Source organism: Vulpes lagopus, chromosome 3, assembly GCF_018345385.1.
Source record: "Vulpes lagopus strain Blue_001 chromosome 3, ASM1834538v1, whole genome shotgun sequence".
NCBI classification, from domain to species: Eukaryota; Metazoa; Chordata; class Mammalia; order Carnivora; family Canidae; genus Vulpes; species Vulpes lagopus.
Genome location: NC_054826.1, coordinates 88,902,194 through 88,921,601, shown reverse-complemented (window position 1 = coordinate 88,921,601; position 19,408 = coordinate 88,902,194). Strand labels below are relative to the sequence as shown.

The window sequence follows — 19,408 nt, the reverse complement described above, 5'->3', positions numbered from 1 at the left end:
AAAAAATGGTTTCTGGCTAAGCAGGGATGTACTTGATATTTTCAGGAATCCCTGACATTCCAGGATGTGGCTGTGAACTTCACCAGAGAGGAGTGGGACCAGCTGTATCCTGCTCAGAAGAACCTTTACCGAGACGTGATGCTAGAGAACTATAGGAATCTGGTAGCACTGGGTAAGGATGTTGTCCCTGTAAAACTAGAAACCATGCTAAATGGGCTTATTTCCTTAATTACTGAAAATTTCCAAATCTTTTGTGAATATGGTTCAGGCCAGGATAGAATGCTAAGCAGTGTTGGAGACAGAGGATCTCTTTCCTGCTGTGTCTTCTCAGGTAAAAAACCTTGATTTTATTGAGTGTGAGATGGGTAGCTTTATTTTGCTGCCTCTGAAATTTCCCCTTTCCAAATCCAGAGGCCCTAAAGACTAAAAAGGTGTGAAATGAGTTCTTTTTTTTTTTTTTAATTTATTTATGATAGTCACACAGAGAGAGATAGAGGCAGAGACACAGGCAGAGGGAGAAGCAGGCTTCATGCACTGGGAGCCCAATGTGGGATTCGATCCCGGGTCTCCAGGATCGCGCCCTGGGTCAAAGGCAGGCGCTAAACCACTGCGCCACCCAGGGATCCCTGGAAATGAGTTCTAAGAGAAATTTTTGTCCCAAGTACAAACTTCTGTGACATACATTTTTTTTCCATGAATAGGGCATCAACTTTATAAGCCAGAGGTGATCTCTCAGCTGGAGCAAGAGGAGCAGTGGGTGATGGAAAGAGACAGCCCACTGGAGAGTCATGCAGGTGAGAAGCAAGCTTTTGGGTATTGGCTCAGTGAAGAGAAGCAGTCACTCTTTAAATATTCATTGGAATGTTGTCCAAGTCTATGCCTCTGGGATTTAAAGAATATTGAGGCTTTTTAAAAAATTCAGTTTATGTTTGGCTTTGTCCCAAAATGGAAATGGCCCTCTCATTTTTCCCAATTAAATATAATAAAATATATTAAATATACTTTTTATTAAAAAACTCACACAAACAAAAGTTAGTTTGAAGGCATTAATTTTAATGTTCATAAATACCTTGATGTTGTAAATCTCCACATGGCACTTATTGTTTTTCTATTCATATATCCTCAGTATTCTTTAAATCTTTTCCATATCAAAGATCTTCTGCCATTTTGACCTACTTTTCATTCTTTTTCCTTTTAATATCACACTCTTTAAACTAGTCTAAAACCTATAGCCTTAATTTTAATTCTTTTGATTTACCTTTATGATATGACCCCATCCTATCTGCACTATTAAAATTATTTTCTTGGAGATTACCACTAATTTCCTTCAGTCAAATCTAGTGGCTAAAAAAAAGTGATTGTCCCCTCTGATCTTGTATTTGATTGTGTTGACTTGACTTTCTTGAAATTCTCTTCTGTTCTGGCTTGTAACATACACAATTCTTGCCTCTTACAGTCTGTGTCCTTTATCTCTATCTGCTCCTTCACTGCCTTGCCTCCCTTTTAATTCTCCTCCCTTGTATTTTCCTGTAGGAGTACAAGGCTTGATGTTTTGCTCTGTAGTACATTGCTTTAAAGTAGCTCTTTGATGACATTTTCCTATTTCTGTATTTCTAGCCTCAATATTTCCCCCACATTCTCTTCCCAGATTTTGGATATTTTTTTGTTTATGAATGTCATGCTGTCATTTTAATTAAGTATTTCATAATCTGGATCTGTTGACTTTATACCCTCTCTTTAAAGCATTCATTAAATCTGAGAGTTTTTGACCAAAAATATCCAAACCTTAGCTCCCTGTTGTTGACATACCACTACAGAGTTCTTTCTGGTTATATTCACAAGTAGCCAGATACTGAGTTAGGTATTTTCCACTTTGGTTTATTAATCCAGACTAACCTACCCCATCTCTATCTAGTTTCTACTCTGATTCTTGGCCCTGGCACCTGGTTTTCCCATTTGGACTTGGTTTTCTGTTATTCAAACTTTTGCATCTTTTTCAAGGTGGCTTTGACTTGGCTTCCCTTCTGGCTTTTAGTGTTCTGGGTCATCTTGGGCAGGAAACCTGTTCCTCTTTCAGCCTCAATGAGCCTGAATTTTGGTCCAACCAGTTCTGGCATTCCATGGGTAAAAGCTGATAATTAAACTGTCTTTTCAGGAACCCATGACATTTTCCCCAACAGCAGTAGGTAATGTTATTTGTATGAATCTCCACACCCTGAAACCTGGAAAGGAGGAAGCTAAAGGAAGAAAATTAAAAACTCCCTTCCCAGATGAATTGCAGCATAGGCACTTTCAGCAGAAGGCAAAGCTATTCTTTCCCTCAGGTATATATTTTTTCCCCATAGGCATATCTATTTGTAGGACCCATGCTATCTCCATTATGTCCCTATCCACAGACCCTCAGCTAGAGAAAATAATTGCTAACTTAAGAAAATTTCCAGAACTTACTTTGTGGATGCCTAAGGCTCTTGGTTCACAGATGTGCTTGAACAGATCATTTCCTTGTACCCTCCTTGTCAGGCATAAGCAGTCTGGCAGTCTCCTTCAAGGGGACAACTTGCATTTTTGCATTATCCTGTAAGCCATAGAGATGCAGTGACTGGTTCCGCTTATGAGGATGTGGTAAAACATTTCTGTTGATGGACTCATCTAAGTCTGACTTGCCCTCTGGGGTATTGCTTGCCTTATTGGCATCTATCTACTGATGCCTATTTACCTAGAAACGTCTTCCTCAGTAAGGTAAGACCTGGAAAATGTCCAATGTATTTAGCAACAAGAAGGTTAGTAATTATATTAATAAGAGAAACAACAGGGGAGTGACTAGAAGAACAATCAGTTATACATCTTTCAGTGAACAGGTGAAAAGGTAGAGCTGGTAAATATACAGTGTTCTTACAAGAAGCTAGAATGAGGGAGACAATAGAGGATATATGGGAGAATAGAAGGTAATGTCAAAAGAGGTTTGTTCTAAGAAGGAATGGTTTTAGCTTATTTGTAATACTGAAGGGGAGGGGTTAATAGAGGGGAATAAGTAAAAAATGCATACAAAATATGGAGCAAGGCTCTAGAAGAGATGGAAATGGGATTGGAAAGAGATTAGGGTGATTGTGTATATAAATAAATTTGTTGATGGAAGATTTGGGGGAGTTCACATGGTTATTTCTATTTTCTTGGTAAAGTAGGAGGCAAGGTCTATTGAATGTAAAGTAATGGTGGGGAATAAGTACAGAACTTGAGGATCACTTGCTTTAGGTTATTAAGGTCAATGGAAGCTGACTAAAGATGAATCAGGAGATTACCAAGCAGTTTTGAGGGTCCAAATGAGATTTTACCCTATGCATTTGTGGTTTCCATTGTCCATGCATATGCCATTTCTCTTGTTTTACTTGGCACCGGAAAGGCTTTTTAGAGTCCAGGCTGAGGGCCTGTTAGATGGCTAGAACTAAAGAAGGAAAACTGAGAGTTTGTTAATTCAGGTGATTTGACATAGATTCCAGGAAGTGACAAGAAGTGGGCTGGAAACTAGAAAACAACCGAAGAGTTAAAGTGGTGGAGGTCTAGATGAGATCAGAATGATCTCTAGATGAGATCTACATCCCCGTAGAACGTGAACAAGGGCAGGTCTAATGACTAAGCAGGAGAGTGTGACACTGAATGTGAGATTCTTTATATGGATCTAAGTTCAGAGTATAACTGTATAACCAGGTAAATAATTGTTGAAGTGGAGTAAAGATAAAAACACAAACAGCTATCAGAAAATAAGATGGAAGATAAGAACCCATTTAATAGTAGCTAGAAAGATAAAACACAAAGAAGTCAACTTTTAACAAGAGATGTGCAACACTTGCATGAGGAAAACTTTAAAACACTCTGACACAAAAATATACTTGAATAAATGGACATACCAAGATATCAGTGTCCCTAGTATACATATAATGTAATCCCATAAAAAGTGCCTTCAGGATTTTAGAAGGATCTAGATAAGCTCATTTTAAAGTTCATGTTGAGAAACCAAAACCAAAATAATCTGGAAAATCTGAAAGGAAAAACAATAAAAAAGGATTATCTCAACTAGAAATACATAGTAAAAATTTAAGAACAAGGCAGACCAACTGCACAGAGTAGAAAATCCAGAAATAGACCCAGGACTTTAGTATATGATAAAGGCATTATTTCAAATCAGGAAGGAGAAAATAGACATCTTAATAAAATAGTATTGAGACAACTGGTATTTAAAAGTAGACTTTTAAAAAAATTTGTGTATAATTGGCATACTATGTTACATTAGTTTCAGGTGCACAACATAGTGATTCATCTTTATGCTGTGCTCATCACAAGTAGTATTATGAAAGGTAGACCTTTTAATGAATAGTTGGTAGCCATCTGAAAAGAGATAAAATTGGATGCATAACTTACCCCTTAAACCAAGATACTCCAGGGGCACCTGGGTGGCTCAATGGTTGAGTGTCTGCCTTTGGCTCAGGTCATGATCCCAGGGTCTTGGGATTGAGTCCCACATCAGGCTCCTCACAGGGAGCCTGCTTCTCCCTCTGCTTATGTCTCTGCCTCTCTCGCTCTGTGTCTCTCATGAATAAAGTCTTTATTTTATTTTTTCTAATAATAAATTTTTTATTGGTGTTCAGTTTGCCAACATACAGAATAACACCCAGTGCTCATCCCGTCAAGTGCCCCCCTCAGTGTCTGTCACCCCATTCACCCCCACCCCCCGCATTCCTCCCCTTCCACCACCCGTAGTTCGTTTCCCAGAGTTAGGAGTCTTTATGTTCTGTCTCCCTTTCTGATATTTCCTACCCATTTCTTCTCCCTTCCCTTCTATTCCCTTTCACTATTATTTATATTCCCCAAATGAATGAGACCATATAATGTTTGTCCTTCTCCGATTGACTTATTTCACTCAGCATAATACCCTCCAGTTCCATCCACGTTGAAGCAAATGGTGGGTATTTGTCATGGCTGAGTAATATTCCATTGTATACATACACCACATCTTCTTTATCCATCATCTTTCGATGGACACCGAGGCTCCTTCCACAGTTTGGCTATTGTGGACATTGCTGCTATAAACATCGGGGTGCAGGTGTCCCCGCGTTTCATTGCATCTGAATCTTTGGGGTAAATTCCCAACAGTGCAATTGCTGGGTCGTAGGGCAGGTCTATTTTTAACTCTTTGAGGAACCTCCACACAGTTTTCTAGAGTGGCTGTACCATAAAGTCTTTAGACCAAGATACTCCAAAGGAATCAGAGACTTTATTTCATTTTATTTTTTTAAAAGATTTTATTTATTTATTCATGAGACACACACACACACACACACACACACACAGAGGCAGAGACACAGGCAGAGGGAGAAGCAGGCTCCATGCAGGGAGCCTGACATGGGACTCCATCCCAGGATCAGGCCCTGGCCTGAAGGCGGCACTAAACCACTGAGCCACCCAGTCTTCCCAGAATCAGAGACTTTAAATTTAAAATATGAAACCATAAGAGACGTAGGAGAAATCTTTTATAACCTTGAAATGGGGAAGTCATTTCGGACTATGATTCAAAATCTGAAAGTCATAAAACAGAAGATTTCTATATTCAACAGATACAAATCCCCAAACTCTGCATGGTATAGAATAATAAGATTAAAAAGGCAAATGACAAGGAGACGAGGAAGGGAAATATTTGCAACTTATATCAAAGGGCTAAGCTCTTATTAATAAAAGGCTGCTGTAAATCAGTAAGAGTCCAACAGCCTAATAGAAGTGTACACATATATGAAGAGTTCCTAGATAAAGGAATACAAATATGTTTAATGTAGGAAAAAATATTCAGTCTCACAGTAAGAGAAACACAAACCAAAACTACACCAGATTATCTTTTCTCACCTATCAGTTTAGCAAAAATCCAAAAATTTGTCTGCACACACTGTTGGTAAGTCTATAGGGGAAAAAGCACTCTCATACATTGCTAGTGTAAGACGAACATAAAGGTGTCTTAGATTATCAAAGGGGGCTACCTTTCCAGATAACTCTATTAGGTGTTGTAGACTCTTTGGATGAACAAAACATTGTCTAGAGTCACATGTTTTTGTAAACAATTTTAAGGGAATCCAGCCACACTTACTCTGCCACTTGTATTGTGTGTGGCTGTTTTCACACTATAACAGTGGAGTTGAGTAAACAATAAGTCCATATGACCTGCAAAACCTTAAATATTTACTATATGACACTTTAGAGAAAAAACTTACCTCTGCTAAAACAATAGTTTTTATTTATTTATAACCACCACTTTCTTTTTTTTTTTTTTTTTTTTTTTTTTTAAATTTTTTTTTAATTTATTTATGATAGTCACAGAGAGAGAGAGAGAGGCAGAGACACAGGCAGAGGGAGAAGCAGGCTCCATGCACCGGGAGCCCGATGTGGGATTCGATCCCGGGTCTCCAGGATCGCGCCCTGGGCCAAAGGCAGGCGCCAAACCGCTGCGCCACCCAGGGATCCCATAACCACCACTTTCATTAAGAAATGCATTTTTATTTTTTTTTATTATTATTTTTTTAAGAAATGCATTTTTATTGCAACCCATAAGATATATATACAATCTATAAAAGTGAGACAAAGGATTATCTCAAATAGGGGCACCTGGGTGGCTCATTCAGTTGAGTGTCTGCCTTCAGCTCAGGTCCTGAGGTTGAGCCCCGGGTGAGGCTTCTTGCTTAGTGGGGAGTCTGCCTCTCTCTCTCTTCCTCTGCCTTCACCATTGCTTGTTCTCTCTCTCTCTCTCTCTCAAATAAGTAAAATCTTAAAAAATTTTACCAATGTTTATCCTTACTGATACTGTGATAGTTTCTAATTGTTTTTAGCCTGTTTTGTTTTTTTCCAGCTTTTAATTTATTTTCTACCCACTAAATTAATATTATAACCCACTATAAATCATGGCACTTTTTTTTAATTAACAAAAGAGAACTAGAAATACTATAGTGCTTTGCACATAGAAAGGATAAACTTTAAAATGTTTTCCTCCTTCCCCTTTCTCCCTAATTCTTTTTTTAAGATTTTATTTATTTATTCATAGAGATAGACACAGAGAGAGAGAGAGAGAGAAGCAGAGACACAGGCAGAGGGAGAAGCAGGCTCCATGCAGGGAACCTGACATGAGACTCGATCCTGGGTCTCCAGGATCACACCCTGGGCTGCAGGTGCTACTAAACTGCTGTGCTACTGGGGCTGCCCTCCCTAATTCTTCTCTTTTCTCCCTCCTGTCTCCCATCCTTTTCTCCCTTCCTCTTTTCTTTCTTGTTTCCTTCCTTCCTGCTTCTAAATAATTCAGTTCAAAAGGCATTGAATGAGGCTAAGTAGGGTAAGTTGTCTACTAGGTGAGGTTTGGAGTAGTTCAAAAGGCCCTTCATGATGTTCAAGTTGCCCAGTGGCATCACAAAACGCTTATACTAAGATCCTATCTAGAAGGTATCCCTTCTTAGATGCAAAGCAGGTCAGAAGTCTAGGTATCCTAGAAATCTAATTTTATTGAAGGTTCATAACCCCAAGAGTTGATTCAGGGAATATGGAATCGGTGGAGACAAATAGTAACCACATTGAGACTGCAGTAGTCTATGCAAATCTCCTATTTTTCTTTATGTAGAACCCTACATAAAAAATAATGAAAGAATAATGAAAGCCTAATAAACTAAAGAGACTTAGTCTGTAGCTGTAAATATGATATTACACTTACTTAATTTAGAACTAGGACACAAAAGAGAATGCATGTCATTCTCACAGTGTAGGCAGGGGAAGATCTGCTCCCATGTCTGAAAACACTTTCTTCCCAAGTAGCACTTTTTCTATAATCTGAGACAACAGAGGGGTAAGCAATGTAAGGTCTGACATGGAAATGTGTTCATGATATGCAGTAATGTAAAAACAAAATGCAGAGGCACCTGGGTGGCTCTGTTAAGCTCTGGACTCTTGATTTTAGCTCAGGTCATGATTTCAGGGTTGTGAGATCATGCCCTACATCATCCAGTGGGTGTGGATTCTCTCTCTGCCTGTCCCCCACTCACTCTTTCTTAAAAACAAACCAAAACCAAACCAAAACAAACAAACAAAAAAACCAACACAAAATACAAAACAATATTATGGTGTAATTTCACTTTATTTTCCCAGGACAATGCTTGGCATAATTATTAATGGTGCTTCTTTTTGCTGTCAAGTGTCCTAATTAGGATGATAATCATATGTGCAAGCCTCAAGGGCAACATTCCTTCAGCTTTTATATACATTATCTATGATTGGAAGACCAAGACTAGTGCATGACCTACATTTGAGAAAGCTCAAGCAGTCCAAGGGTTAAGAACAGATGACTGATGAAATAGCTTTTGTAGGTGAGCCAAGAGAAACTGTTGAATTAGGATCATCTGGACTACCCAAGTTTGTCAAGACAAGGTATCATGAGTGTTTATTAGTCAGCCACTGTGATCTTTGATCTTGTCCTGTAGGATTTGTTGCTATAGGGCTGTTCCCAAGGGACTGTCTGAAGTAGAATTTTATCTATCTAGATCATGGAAAATGAGAGGAGAAAAAGAGGTCCAGCTAGGGCCTCCCAAAAGTCATAAAAGTTTCCAAAGTGAGTCCTGTTTAACTTTCTGCCAGGGTAGAATGTGAAGCCACCCAATCCTACAAAAATTGGCCTGTCCCTTAATCCTTCCCTCCACACAGCTTCTATCCTCCATCTCTTGTTAGAAGGGAACTAAACAGGGGCACCTGGGTGGCTCAGCCAGTTAAGTGCCTAACTATTGATTTTGGCTCAGGTCATGATCTCAGGGTCATGAGATCAAGCCCAGCATCAGGCTCTGTGCTGGGTGTGGAGCCTCCTTAAAATTCTCTTTTTCTCCCTCTGCTCCTCCCCACCTAAACAACAACAACAACAAAAGAACAACGATTAGTGAGTGAAGGAAGACATGGGCAGGGAAATAGATAAAATGGGGAAAGAAGTGAGAGGGTAGTCAAGTAAAAAAAAATAGCAGGGAGAGAATAGAGTGGGGAAAGTGATAGGTGGTGGGGAAAGAGGAAAAAATGATTCTAACAGCCCAGGGGAAGGAAAGGGGATTAATTTTGGAGTTTTAATTACCAAACAGGTGACAACATTTTAATTACCGAATAGACTGTATTTGTAACTTACTGTAACAGTAAGAATATCTGTTATCTAAGAATTAGGGGGAACCATGAAACCTGCCCAAATCTTCATCCAGAAGCAGAATAATAATGCCCTCCCCAAATTAAGTTTAAAGAAATGGTGGGAGACTGAAATGAAATTTTGTTTTTATCACAATTCATGCTTGTTCAAAATATGATTTACATTTATATTTGTATGAACAGGAAAAAAATCTGATAGGCTCCAAACTATTACCAATAATGACCTCTAAGGGGGTGAAATTCTTCCTTTATGCATATCCACCTTATTTGAATATGTTATTATAAGCAAATATTCATTTTATCATTTTATTTTTTTAAGATTTTATTTATTCATGAGATACACACAGGTGGAGGCAGAGACATAGGCAGAGGGAGAAGCAGGCTCCCTGCAGGAGCCCAATGTTGAGAGTCAATCCCAGAACCTCGAATCCTGCCCTGAGCTGAAGGCAGATGATCAACTGCTGACCCACCCAGGTGTCCCCATTTTATAATTTTAAACAAAAGATTAAAAATAAGAAATACTTTTTAAATAAACAAGTAGCTGGCACTAAAATAGAATAACCCACAGATGAGATTTATAGGGTGATGCCCTCGAACCTGTACAATCTTTCCTCTAGTATCTCCCACCTCTAACCGCAGACCTTTCTCTGGTATTTATTATTCTTCTATTTCCTTTCATCCATGGATACTCTTGGATGTCCTCTTATAACTACCATACATGTTTGTCATCCTTTTATAGTCTTCTCCCTTGTTACATGGCCATATTTTAAAACTTACACCACATGTGATTTGTCTGCATTACTATAAGTTTCACTTGGTAATTCATTGTGCAACAATTTCTTTTTCAAAACAGAGAAGGTGGCAAAGTACTTGTATGTTCTGAATTTCTTTTAGATGGGGAGAATAGACCTGAAATCAAAAAATCAACCCCAAACCGGAATATTTCTGATGAAAATCAAAATCATGATATGGTAATGGAGAGACTAACAGGAGACAGTTTCTGGTACTCCATCTTAGGAAGACTCTGGAATTTTGATTACCAGTTAGAGTTTAATCAAGAAATCCAGCAGGGACATTTAGCACAAGTATCTTTGACCCACAAAAAGATCACACAGGAGAGAAACCTTGACTGTGATAGATTTGGAGAAAACTATAACGTGAACTCAAACCTTATTATGCATCAGAGAATTCCTTCAATTAAAATACCCCTTAGTTTGGACACACAAGGAAATTGCATCAAACATAATTCAGACTTGATTTACTATCAGGGGAACTATGTAAGAAAGAATCCTTATGAATATGAGTGTGGAAAAATCTTCAATCAACATATTCTTCTTACTAATCATATTCATACTGAAGAGAAACTCAGTGAATGTGGGAAGGTCTTCAACCACAACTCATCTCTTACTCAACCTCAGATAGTCCTTACAGGAGAGAAACCCTATAAGTGTGATGAATGTGGGAAAAGATTCAGCCAGAGGATACATCTTATTCAACATCAGAGAATTCACACAGGAGAAAAACCTTTTGTATGCAATGAATGTGGAAAAGCCTTTCGTCAACATTCATCCTTTACTCAACATCTGAGAATTCATACTGGAGAGAAGCCGTATAAATGTAATCAATGTGGTAAAGCCTTTAGCCGTATCACATCCCTTACTGAACATCATCGACTTCATACCGGAGAGAAACCATATGAATGTAGTTTTTGTGGGAAAGCCTTCAGCCAGAGGACACATCTTAACCAGCATGAGAGAACTCATACAGGAGAAAAACCTTATAAATGTAATGAATGTGACAAAGCCTTTAGCCAGAGTGCACACCTTAATCAACATAGGAAAATCCATACTCGGGAGAAATTATGTGAATACAGTAAATGTGAGAAACCCTTAGGTCCCAGTCCTTCACTTACCCAGCAGCAGCACATAACTTATGGTGGAAAAATCATATGAATATATAAATGTATGAAAACTAGGTCAGATCTTTTTATCCAATTCAATATCATTATTCACAGAGGAAAAAAAAGCTTATAAAAACTTTTAATGCATTGAAACTAAAATAAATTTAGGTCTTAAATTAGTAGCATATTCCCAGGAGAGGATATAAATAGTGAAAATAATTTATTTTATAAGTAAGATTATATTAAGAATCATGTTCCAAATCTGAAATCAAACTTTTTTTTAATGCCTAGAAACCTTGTAGGCAATAATCTGTAATTATTCACATGTAACTTTTATGATACAAAGTTTTTAAAAATTATGTAAGCTTTAAGGCAGTGATGCAGTGTAATGACTCAAATAAACTTGAAATAAACATAAAAGTATTTCTCAAACTCAGTCATTTGTGTGTTTCCTTTACAGTTTTTATCATACTCAGTATTAATATATTTGCTTAAAGGGAATTAACATTTTTAACCTTGTCCTAGGAAATAGTATTTGTGGAAATTATGAGTTTTATATGTCAGTTATATTTGTCATATAAACATTTATTTATCAAAATGTATATAACTTCTAAGTTAAAAATATTCATTTGCTATACTACCTAAATTTTCTATACCTTCATTTGAGAAACAATGTGACAGGATATGGCAGTATTTGTTTTTGTGTGATTTTTTTTTTAAGCAGCTTTTGCATTTTCATCAAACAAGTCCTAGGATCATCATAAGAGTCTTGGAGGAGACTGAGGGTCATAGTGATGAACTTTAAAACGTGATGCAGAGAAATCTACTTTTCTATTATGTTGTTCTAGTTTTAAATTTCCTTATAGCAAACAGATGGTTTTAATTAAAATTGGTAATAGAAGTAATGGTTAATTATTACTGGTAAAGGCTTTGGTCAGAGTTTATTTTGCAACCAAAAACAACAACAACAAAAACAACATATCTACAAAGAGTCTTAAGGGCTCCAATACAAGGCAGTGTGATGACACAGGTGACAAGTGAAAACAATGGGATTTTCAGAAGAGTTTCAGCAAAACTTGGATAATCCTAGAAAAGAAGTGTCTGGGCTGAACCAGATCACAGTTGGCCAAGGATTTTCACCAGTTCTTCATAATATAAAGGAATTATAAAATTAGAGGCTTATTAAATAACATTTAGGGTCATAAATGATTATGCTTATCTTAGTTGTACAGTAAACGATGTTATTCTAGGATGAATTTATTTTCATGTCCTTTGTCCTCTTCAAAATGTTGCAATTTAAGGAGTGAACCTCAAGTATATTGATTACATAAAAATACTGGTTCTTGGAGTAGACGAACCAGAGGAATACTCATTCAAAAACCATTAGTTACGACTTATTTCTCTCTAGAAGGGCAAGACAATATCTTTTCACATATATTAGTTCATCTGGTCAATCCAACCAGGTGTTCTTGCCTTCTTTTTTTTTTTTTTTTTTTGTTATTGCCTTCTTTTAAGAAAAAATATACATAAGGTTACACATAATAATAAATGACTTCTTAAGGATTTCTCACTAGAAATGTCAATAGAGGAATACTTGGGTGGCTTGGTGGTGGAGTGTCTGCCTTTGGCTCAGGGTGTGATCCCAGGTCCTGGGATCAAGTCCTGCATTAGGCTCTCTGCAGGGAGGCTGCTTCTCCTCTCTTTGCGTATGACTTTGCCTCTCTATGTCTCCCATGAATAAATAAACTTCAAAAGATGTCACTAGAATATGGATCATCTACTAATTCAGTGGATAAAAACAGTGCCTGGAACAGTGTTTTTATAACAGTATGCAAACATTTGTTAAATATACTAAAATTAATAAAGTTGTATATTTGAGTTTTTTTCCAGTTTTTTGAGGGAGGCTTGTATTGTGAGGTATTTCCCTCTTAAGACCACTTTTGCTATATCCCAAAGATTTTGAACAATTGTATCTTCATTTTCATTAGTTTCCATGAATCTTTTTAATTCTCTAATTTTCTGGTTGACCAATTCATCTCTTTGGATGCTCTTTAACCTGCTTATGTTTGAGGTTCTTCCAAATTTCTTCTTGTGATTGAGTTTTAGTTGCAAAGCATCATGGTCTGAAAATATACAGGAGACAATCCCAATCTTTTGGTATCGGTTGAGACCTGATTTGTGACCCAGTATGTGGTCTGTTCTGAAGAAAATTCCACGTGCACTTGAGAAGAATGTGTATTCAGTTGCATTAGGATGCAATGTTCTGTATATATCTGTGAAATCTATTTGGTCCAGTGTATCACTCAAGGACCTTGTTTCTTTGGTGATGTTCTGCTTAGAAGATCTGTGTTTTGCTGAGAGCACTATGGTGAAGTCTCGTGTGTTATTTCTAAGTGTTCCTTTCCTTTGGTTATGGATTGATTGATATACTTGGTAGCTCCCACATTATGGGCATAAATATTCAGGATTGTTAGGTCTTCTTGTTGGTTAGACCCTTTAAGTTTGATATAGTGTCCCTCTTCATCTCTTACTAAGTCTTTGGGATAAACTTTAACTTATCTGATATGAGGATTGCTACTCCAGCTTTCTTTTGAGGACCATTTGAATGGTAAGTGGTTCTCCACCCCTTCATTTTCAGGCTGGTGGTCTAAAATGAGTCTCTCATAGACAGCATATAGGTGGGTCTTGTTTTTTTATCCATTCCGATACCCTGCATCTTTTGATGGGATCATTTAGCCCATTCACATTCAGAGTAACTATTGAAAGATATTAATTTAGTGTCATCATACTACCTATTCAGTCCCTGTTTCTGTGGATTGTTTCTCTGGATTCTTTCTTTTACAGGTCCCCATTAATGTTTCTTGCAGAGCCAGTTTGGTGGTCACATATTCTTTCAGTTTCTCCCTATCCTGTAAGCTCTTTATCTCTCCTTGTATTCTGAATGAGCGCCTTTCTGGATAAAATATTCTTGGCTGCATGTTCTTCTTTAGTACCCTTTATATATCATGCCAGCCCTTTCTGGCCTGCCAAGTCTCTGTGGAGAGGTCTGCTGTTCATCTAATATTTCTCCCCATATAAGTTAAGAATCTCTTGTCTTGCACTGCTTTAAGAATTTTCTCTTTATCTTTAAATTTGCAAGTTTCACTATTAAATGTCCAGGTATTGAATGGTTTTTATTGAATTTTTTGGGGTCCTCTCTCTTGGATCTGAATGCCTGTTTCCTTGCTCATATTTAGGAAGTTCTCGACTATGATTTGTTCAAATATACTTTGTGGTCATCTCTCCCTCTCAGCCTCTTCTGGAACCCCAATTATATGTAAATTCATCCTTCTCAGGCTATCATTTATTTCCCTAAGCCTTTCCTTGTGGGCTTTTAATCGCGTTTCTCTTTTTTCCTCAGCTTCCTTCCTTACCATCAAGTTGTCTTCTATGTCACTCACTCTTTCTTCCACCTCATTAACACTAGCAGTTAGAACATCCAGTTTGGATTGCATCTCATTGAATCTATTTAATTTTGGCCTGATTAGATCTCAATTCTGCAGTAACGAAGTCTCTAGAGTAATTTATGCATTTTTGCAGAGCTACCAGTGGTTTTATAATTGTGCTTCTGAATTGAATTTCTGACATAATGAAATCCATATTCTGTAACTCTGCTGCAGAGAGTACTGTTTCTGGTTCTTTTGTGATGAATTCTTCCTTCTAGTCCTTTTATTCAGTGCAGAGTGGCTGTATGAGTGGGCTGAGTAAAAAATATCAACTACAACCAAAGTAAAACACACCCTAGATGATTCTGAAGAGGTCCGAGACCAGAAAATGAAAAACAAACAAACAAACAAACAACAGAAAAAAAACAGAACAAAATAAAACAAAAGGACCACTAAAGGGAAAAAGAAGTATTAAAACAAAGTAGTGGGGCAGCCCCAGTAGCGCAGTGGTTTGGAGCCGCCAGCAGCCCGGGGTGTGATCCTGGAGACCCGGGATCAAGTCCCACGTCGGGCTCCCTGCATGGAGCCTGCTTCTCCCTCTGCCTGTGACTCTGCCCCCCCCCCCCGAATAAATAAAATCTTAAAAAAAAAAAAAGTAGTGAAAATTAAAGGCCAAAAACCACAAAGAAGGGGAAAAAAAGTAAAGAAGAAAACGAAAAAAAAAAAAAAAAAGGTTGGGAGATGATGGTGGTGAAGAAGTGGTAATGAAGGGAGAATATAGTCTACCTGAAGGGTCCTAGAGTTTGATTCTCTTGATTCTGAGTGTATTTTGTTCTGTATGTTAGACGATGCTCAATCCCAAATTTATATAAACCAGCAATACTTGTAGAGAGACACAACATTGACCACCAAAACATAAATGAGATAAAAGAAGGGGACAGAATGGGAATGAACAGAGAATATAATCTTACAGAATGAACCAGCACACTATTCCACTTGGTTCTGGGTGTTGTTGGTCATGTATTTCTTATAGAGCTGGCTTCGTGGTCACATATTCTTTTAGTTTCTACCTATATTGGAAGCTCTTTATTCTCTCCTCCTATTCTGAATGAGAGCCTTGCTGGAGAAAGTATTCTTGGTTGCATGTTCTTCTCATTTAGGACCCTTAATATATCCTGCCAGCCATTTCTCGCCTGCCAGGTCTCTGTGGAGAGGTCTGCTGTTAATCTAATATTTCTCACCATTAAAGAGATTTCTTGTCTCTTGCTGCTTTGAGGATCTTCTCTTTATCTTGGAATTTGCAAGCTTCACTATTAAATGTCGAGGAAACAGTACTCAGCCCACTGAGAAAACTCAGTGAGTTGCTCAGCCCCCTCCTTGGTGCTCACCGCAGTGGGAGTTGTTTATCCTGTGAGGCCACTGTGAGGCTCAGTGGGGGTGGTTTATCCTGTGAGGTCCCAGGAGGAACAACAACAGTCGTAGTGGCCAGCTCTCCAGCCTTGGAGTCATCTCCCGCAGTAACTACCGCAGCTCTCAGTCTGCAGGGGCCTGGATGCCCTGGGGGCGGGGTCGCTGATCTGCACAGCTCGGGGCTCCCCAGCGGCAGGAGCGTCCTCGCTGTCCTGTGCCCTCCTGGCTTCCGCCTGTCCGGATCCTGGGCTGTGTCCCCTGGCGCCCTGGGCTCCTGGGCCTGTGCTGCTGGAATCATGCTCCCGGGGCTGCGCAGCCCCCTCCGTGCGGAGCCACCGCCCGAGCCGCCGCCTGAGCTGCTCCGGGGGCCCCGCGGGGCATGCGCTGCAGCCCTTTAGGGAGCTCAGCCGGGTTGTGTGGCGCGCTCTCCCTCGGGGCGCAGGTCCTCTGTTAGTGCCCCTCGTGGGATCCTGCCCAAGCCTGAGGGCATCCCCGTCCCTCCTGGGATCCTGCCTGAGCTCCCTGTGATCGCCTTTCCTTCAGGGAAGATTGGTGAAGCTCCTGCTTCTCCGGGACGGGGCTTTCCTGTCGTGGGGGCACTCGCCTTGCGGCCTTAGTCTGGCTCCTCGCGGGGCCCCTCCCCCTTGGATGCTTTTTCTTTCTTTCATTTTTTTTTTTTTTATGTCTTCGAACCTTGATAGAAGCACGAACTCTTCTCACTGTAGCATTCCAGCTGTTCTCTTTAAATCTCAGGCCGAATTCATAGGTTTTCAGGATGATTTGAAAGTTATGTAGGTAATTTGGTGGGGACAGGTGACTTGGGGACCTTACTCTTCCGCTATCTTGCCCCTCCCCCCCAAGATGAGCCATTTCTCATGGCATTCTCCCTTTTTTATTTTAGCCCTAAAAAATGCTTTTAGTTCTAATCCTCTTGCCCTTCTAGTCAATTCTGAGTACCGGAGGGCAAATTTTTTTTTCTTCAAGATGAGTCACCTCAGGTAGGTGACATCAGTACTTGCTACGAGAGTTACTTCGATGAGCACCCTCTCATAAGTTTTCCACACAGGTGGCATGAATACTGGGGAGTGATTTTTTTTTTTAAATTTTTAAAAAAATTTTTGCTTTGTGTGGAGTGATGGTTTTATCTTTAGTGACATTGACTACTTTTTCACTTGCAGGGTGACTGGGTCAGAGTCTCCATGTTATTCATGGAGGTGATATAGCACCAGCTCACCTTCAAACATGTCCATCTCCTGTCTCCCATGTAGAAACATGCAGAACTTAGTGACCATGAACTGCAGACAGACAGCAAATATACAGAGGTCTTACCTGAGTTCAGCTCAGCATGTGAGTAACCTACTGTTCTCTCTTTGGTTTTTTTAGTCCAGTGCCCTTTAGTCATTCTAAACTTCTTTGCAATTGATTCCAGAAAATGGCTCACCAAGATGAGAGGGATTGGAAGTTCCTTGGAGACAGGTGTTACCCATACCATATTATTCATTACCCTATAGCATGTAAGACTTGGTCTCTCATCTGATTACAAAACTCTTCAAACATCAATGGATCAGAGTGAGATAAAAAGCTAACTTAGAAGAAAGGCTGAGCTTCAGGACACATCCATTCATATGTCCCACTCCTCCCATCATCCTCAGAGACAGTGAACAAAATTGGACAAGGTATTGTTTCCCGTGCACATCTCATGCTGGCCACCACACATATCCTGTCATCATGCCATAATATGTCATCATGATACCATCATCATGCCTCTGTTCCTTCAGTTCATGTTGTTGTCTTGCTCCACCAATAAACCTTTTCACCTATGAAGTTGGAGGTCAATGGTAATCATCTTCATTAGCTTCACAAAATAGGATTGGGCAATGATTTAATTGGATATAACATGCAAAGCACAGGATATAAGAGAAAAATAAATCCACACACTGGACATTAGGAATACTTAATATCTTTGTGACTTAAAAGACATTTTCAACAAAGTAAAAAAAAATCCATAAGATGGGACACTATATTTGCAAACCGTGTATCTGACAGGGGCTTAATATCAAGAATATATAAAAAACACATAAACTCAACAACAAAAAACAAACCAAATGGGATATGTGAATGTGCAAAAACTGAATAGACCTATCCTCATGAAAAGAAATTGTAAATGATAACATCACTAATCATTAGGAAATGAAAATTACAAAACAATGAAATAACATCTTAGATCCATTAAGATGACTAAAAAAACAGAGAAGAAAAGATAAGAACAATTGTTTGCAAAGATATGGAGAATTTGGAAACTTTGTTCACTGTGTGTGGTAGTAATGCATAACGGTTTTAGTTGCTGTGAAGTCAGTATGGGAGTTCTTTAAAAAAATTAAAATTACTGTGTTCTGGTCATTTCTGCTTCTGGGGAATTAATTGACAACACCGTCTTGAAGCCATATCTGAACACACATTTTCATTAGCATCATTGTACATAATAGCTAAACCATAAAAGCAATCCCAAGTATCTGTGCAGAGAGTAACAGATGTTGTATATGTACACACAATTAAGAATTGTTCATTTTTTAAAGATTTCTTTTTTAAAGGATTGAATTTTTATTGATAATTGTTTTTATTTTTTATTTTTTTATTTTTTAAAGTAAATTTATTTTTTATTGGTGTTCAATTTACCAACATACAGAATAACACCCAGTGCTCATCCCATCAAGTGCCCCCCTCAGTGCCCATCACCCATTCACCCCCACCCCCACCCTCCTCCCCTTCTACCACCCCTAGTTCGTTTCCCAGAGTTAGGAGTCTTTATGTTCTGTCTCCCTTTCTGATATTTCCCACACATTTCTTCTCCCTTCCCTTATATTCCCTTTCACAATTATTTATATTCCCCAAATGAATGAGAACATACACTGTTTGTCCTTCTCCGATTGACTTACTTCACTCAGCATAATACCTTCCAGTTCCATCCACGTTGAAGCAAATAGTGGGTATTTGTCGTTTCTAATGGCTGAGCAAGGCCCACCTTTTCTCTCTCTTCATCTTCTGAGTCTCCTATGATATGAATGTTATTGTTTTAATAAGTGGCTGAGTTCCCTAAGTCTGCCTCTGTGGTCCATAATCTTTCTTGTTTTTAAGGCTTCCACTTGGGAAGTTCATTTTTGCTTTTGTTTCTTTTGCCTTCATGGATGTAACTTGCAAGAAGTTACTGTGGTTGAGTTCAAAAAGGGTGTTGCCTGTGTTCTCCTCTAGGATAAAGATTTCATTTATTTATTTATGAGAGACACAGAGAGAGAGGCAGAGACATGGGCAGAAGGAGAAGTAGGCTCTGTGTGGGGAGCCTGATGTGGGACTTGGTCTCAGGACCCCGGGATCATGCCCTGAGCCACTGAGCCACCCAGAGGCCCTTGTTTTACTTTCTATGAATATGTTCCCAGAAGTTGAACTGCTGGATCATAAGATAGTTCTATTTTTAATATTT

At 38.8% G+C, this 19,408-nt stretch overlaps 1 protein-coding gene across 4 annotated transcripts in view; it reads left to right on the top strand.

Moving 5' to 3' along the window:
* Positions 1-19,408, top strand: part of ZNF713 (zinc finger protein 713) — a 97,070-nt gene that overhangs the window by 40,175 nt on the left and 37,487 nt on the right. For 3 of the 4 annotated variants that reach the window (XR_005986819.1, XM_041748872.1, XM_041748873.1), the window contains exons 2-3: positions 46-172; positions 702-794. Coding sequence is in view for 3 of the 4 variants with exons in the window: in XM_041748872.1 (XP_041604806.1) it covers positions 46-172; positions 702-794 (220 nt within the window). In the remaining variant the exon portion in view is untranslated. Of the gene's footprint in view, positions 1-45; positions 173-701; positions 795-10,089; positions 11,523-19,408 lie in introns of those variants that run through there. The other variant, XM_041748871.1, reaches the window with a different exon arrangement.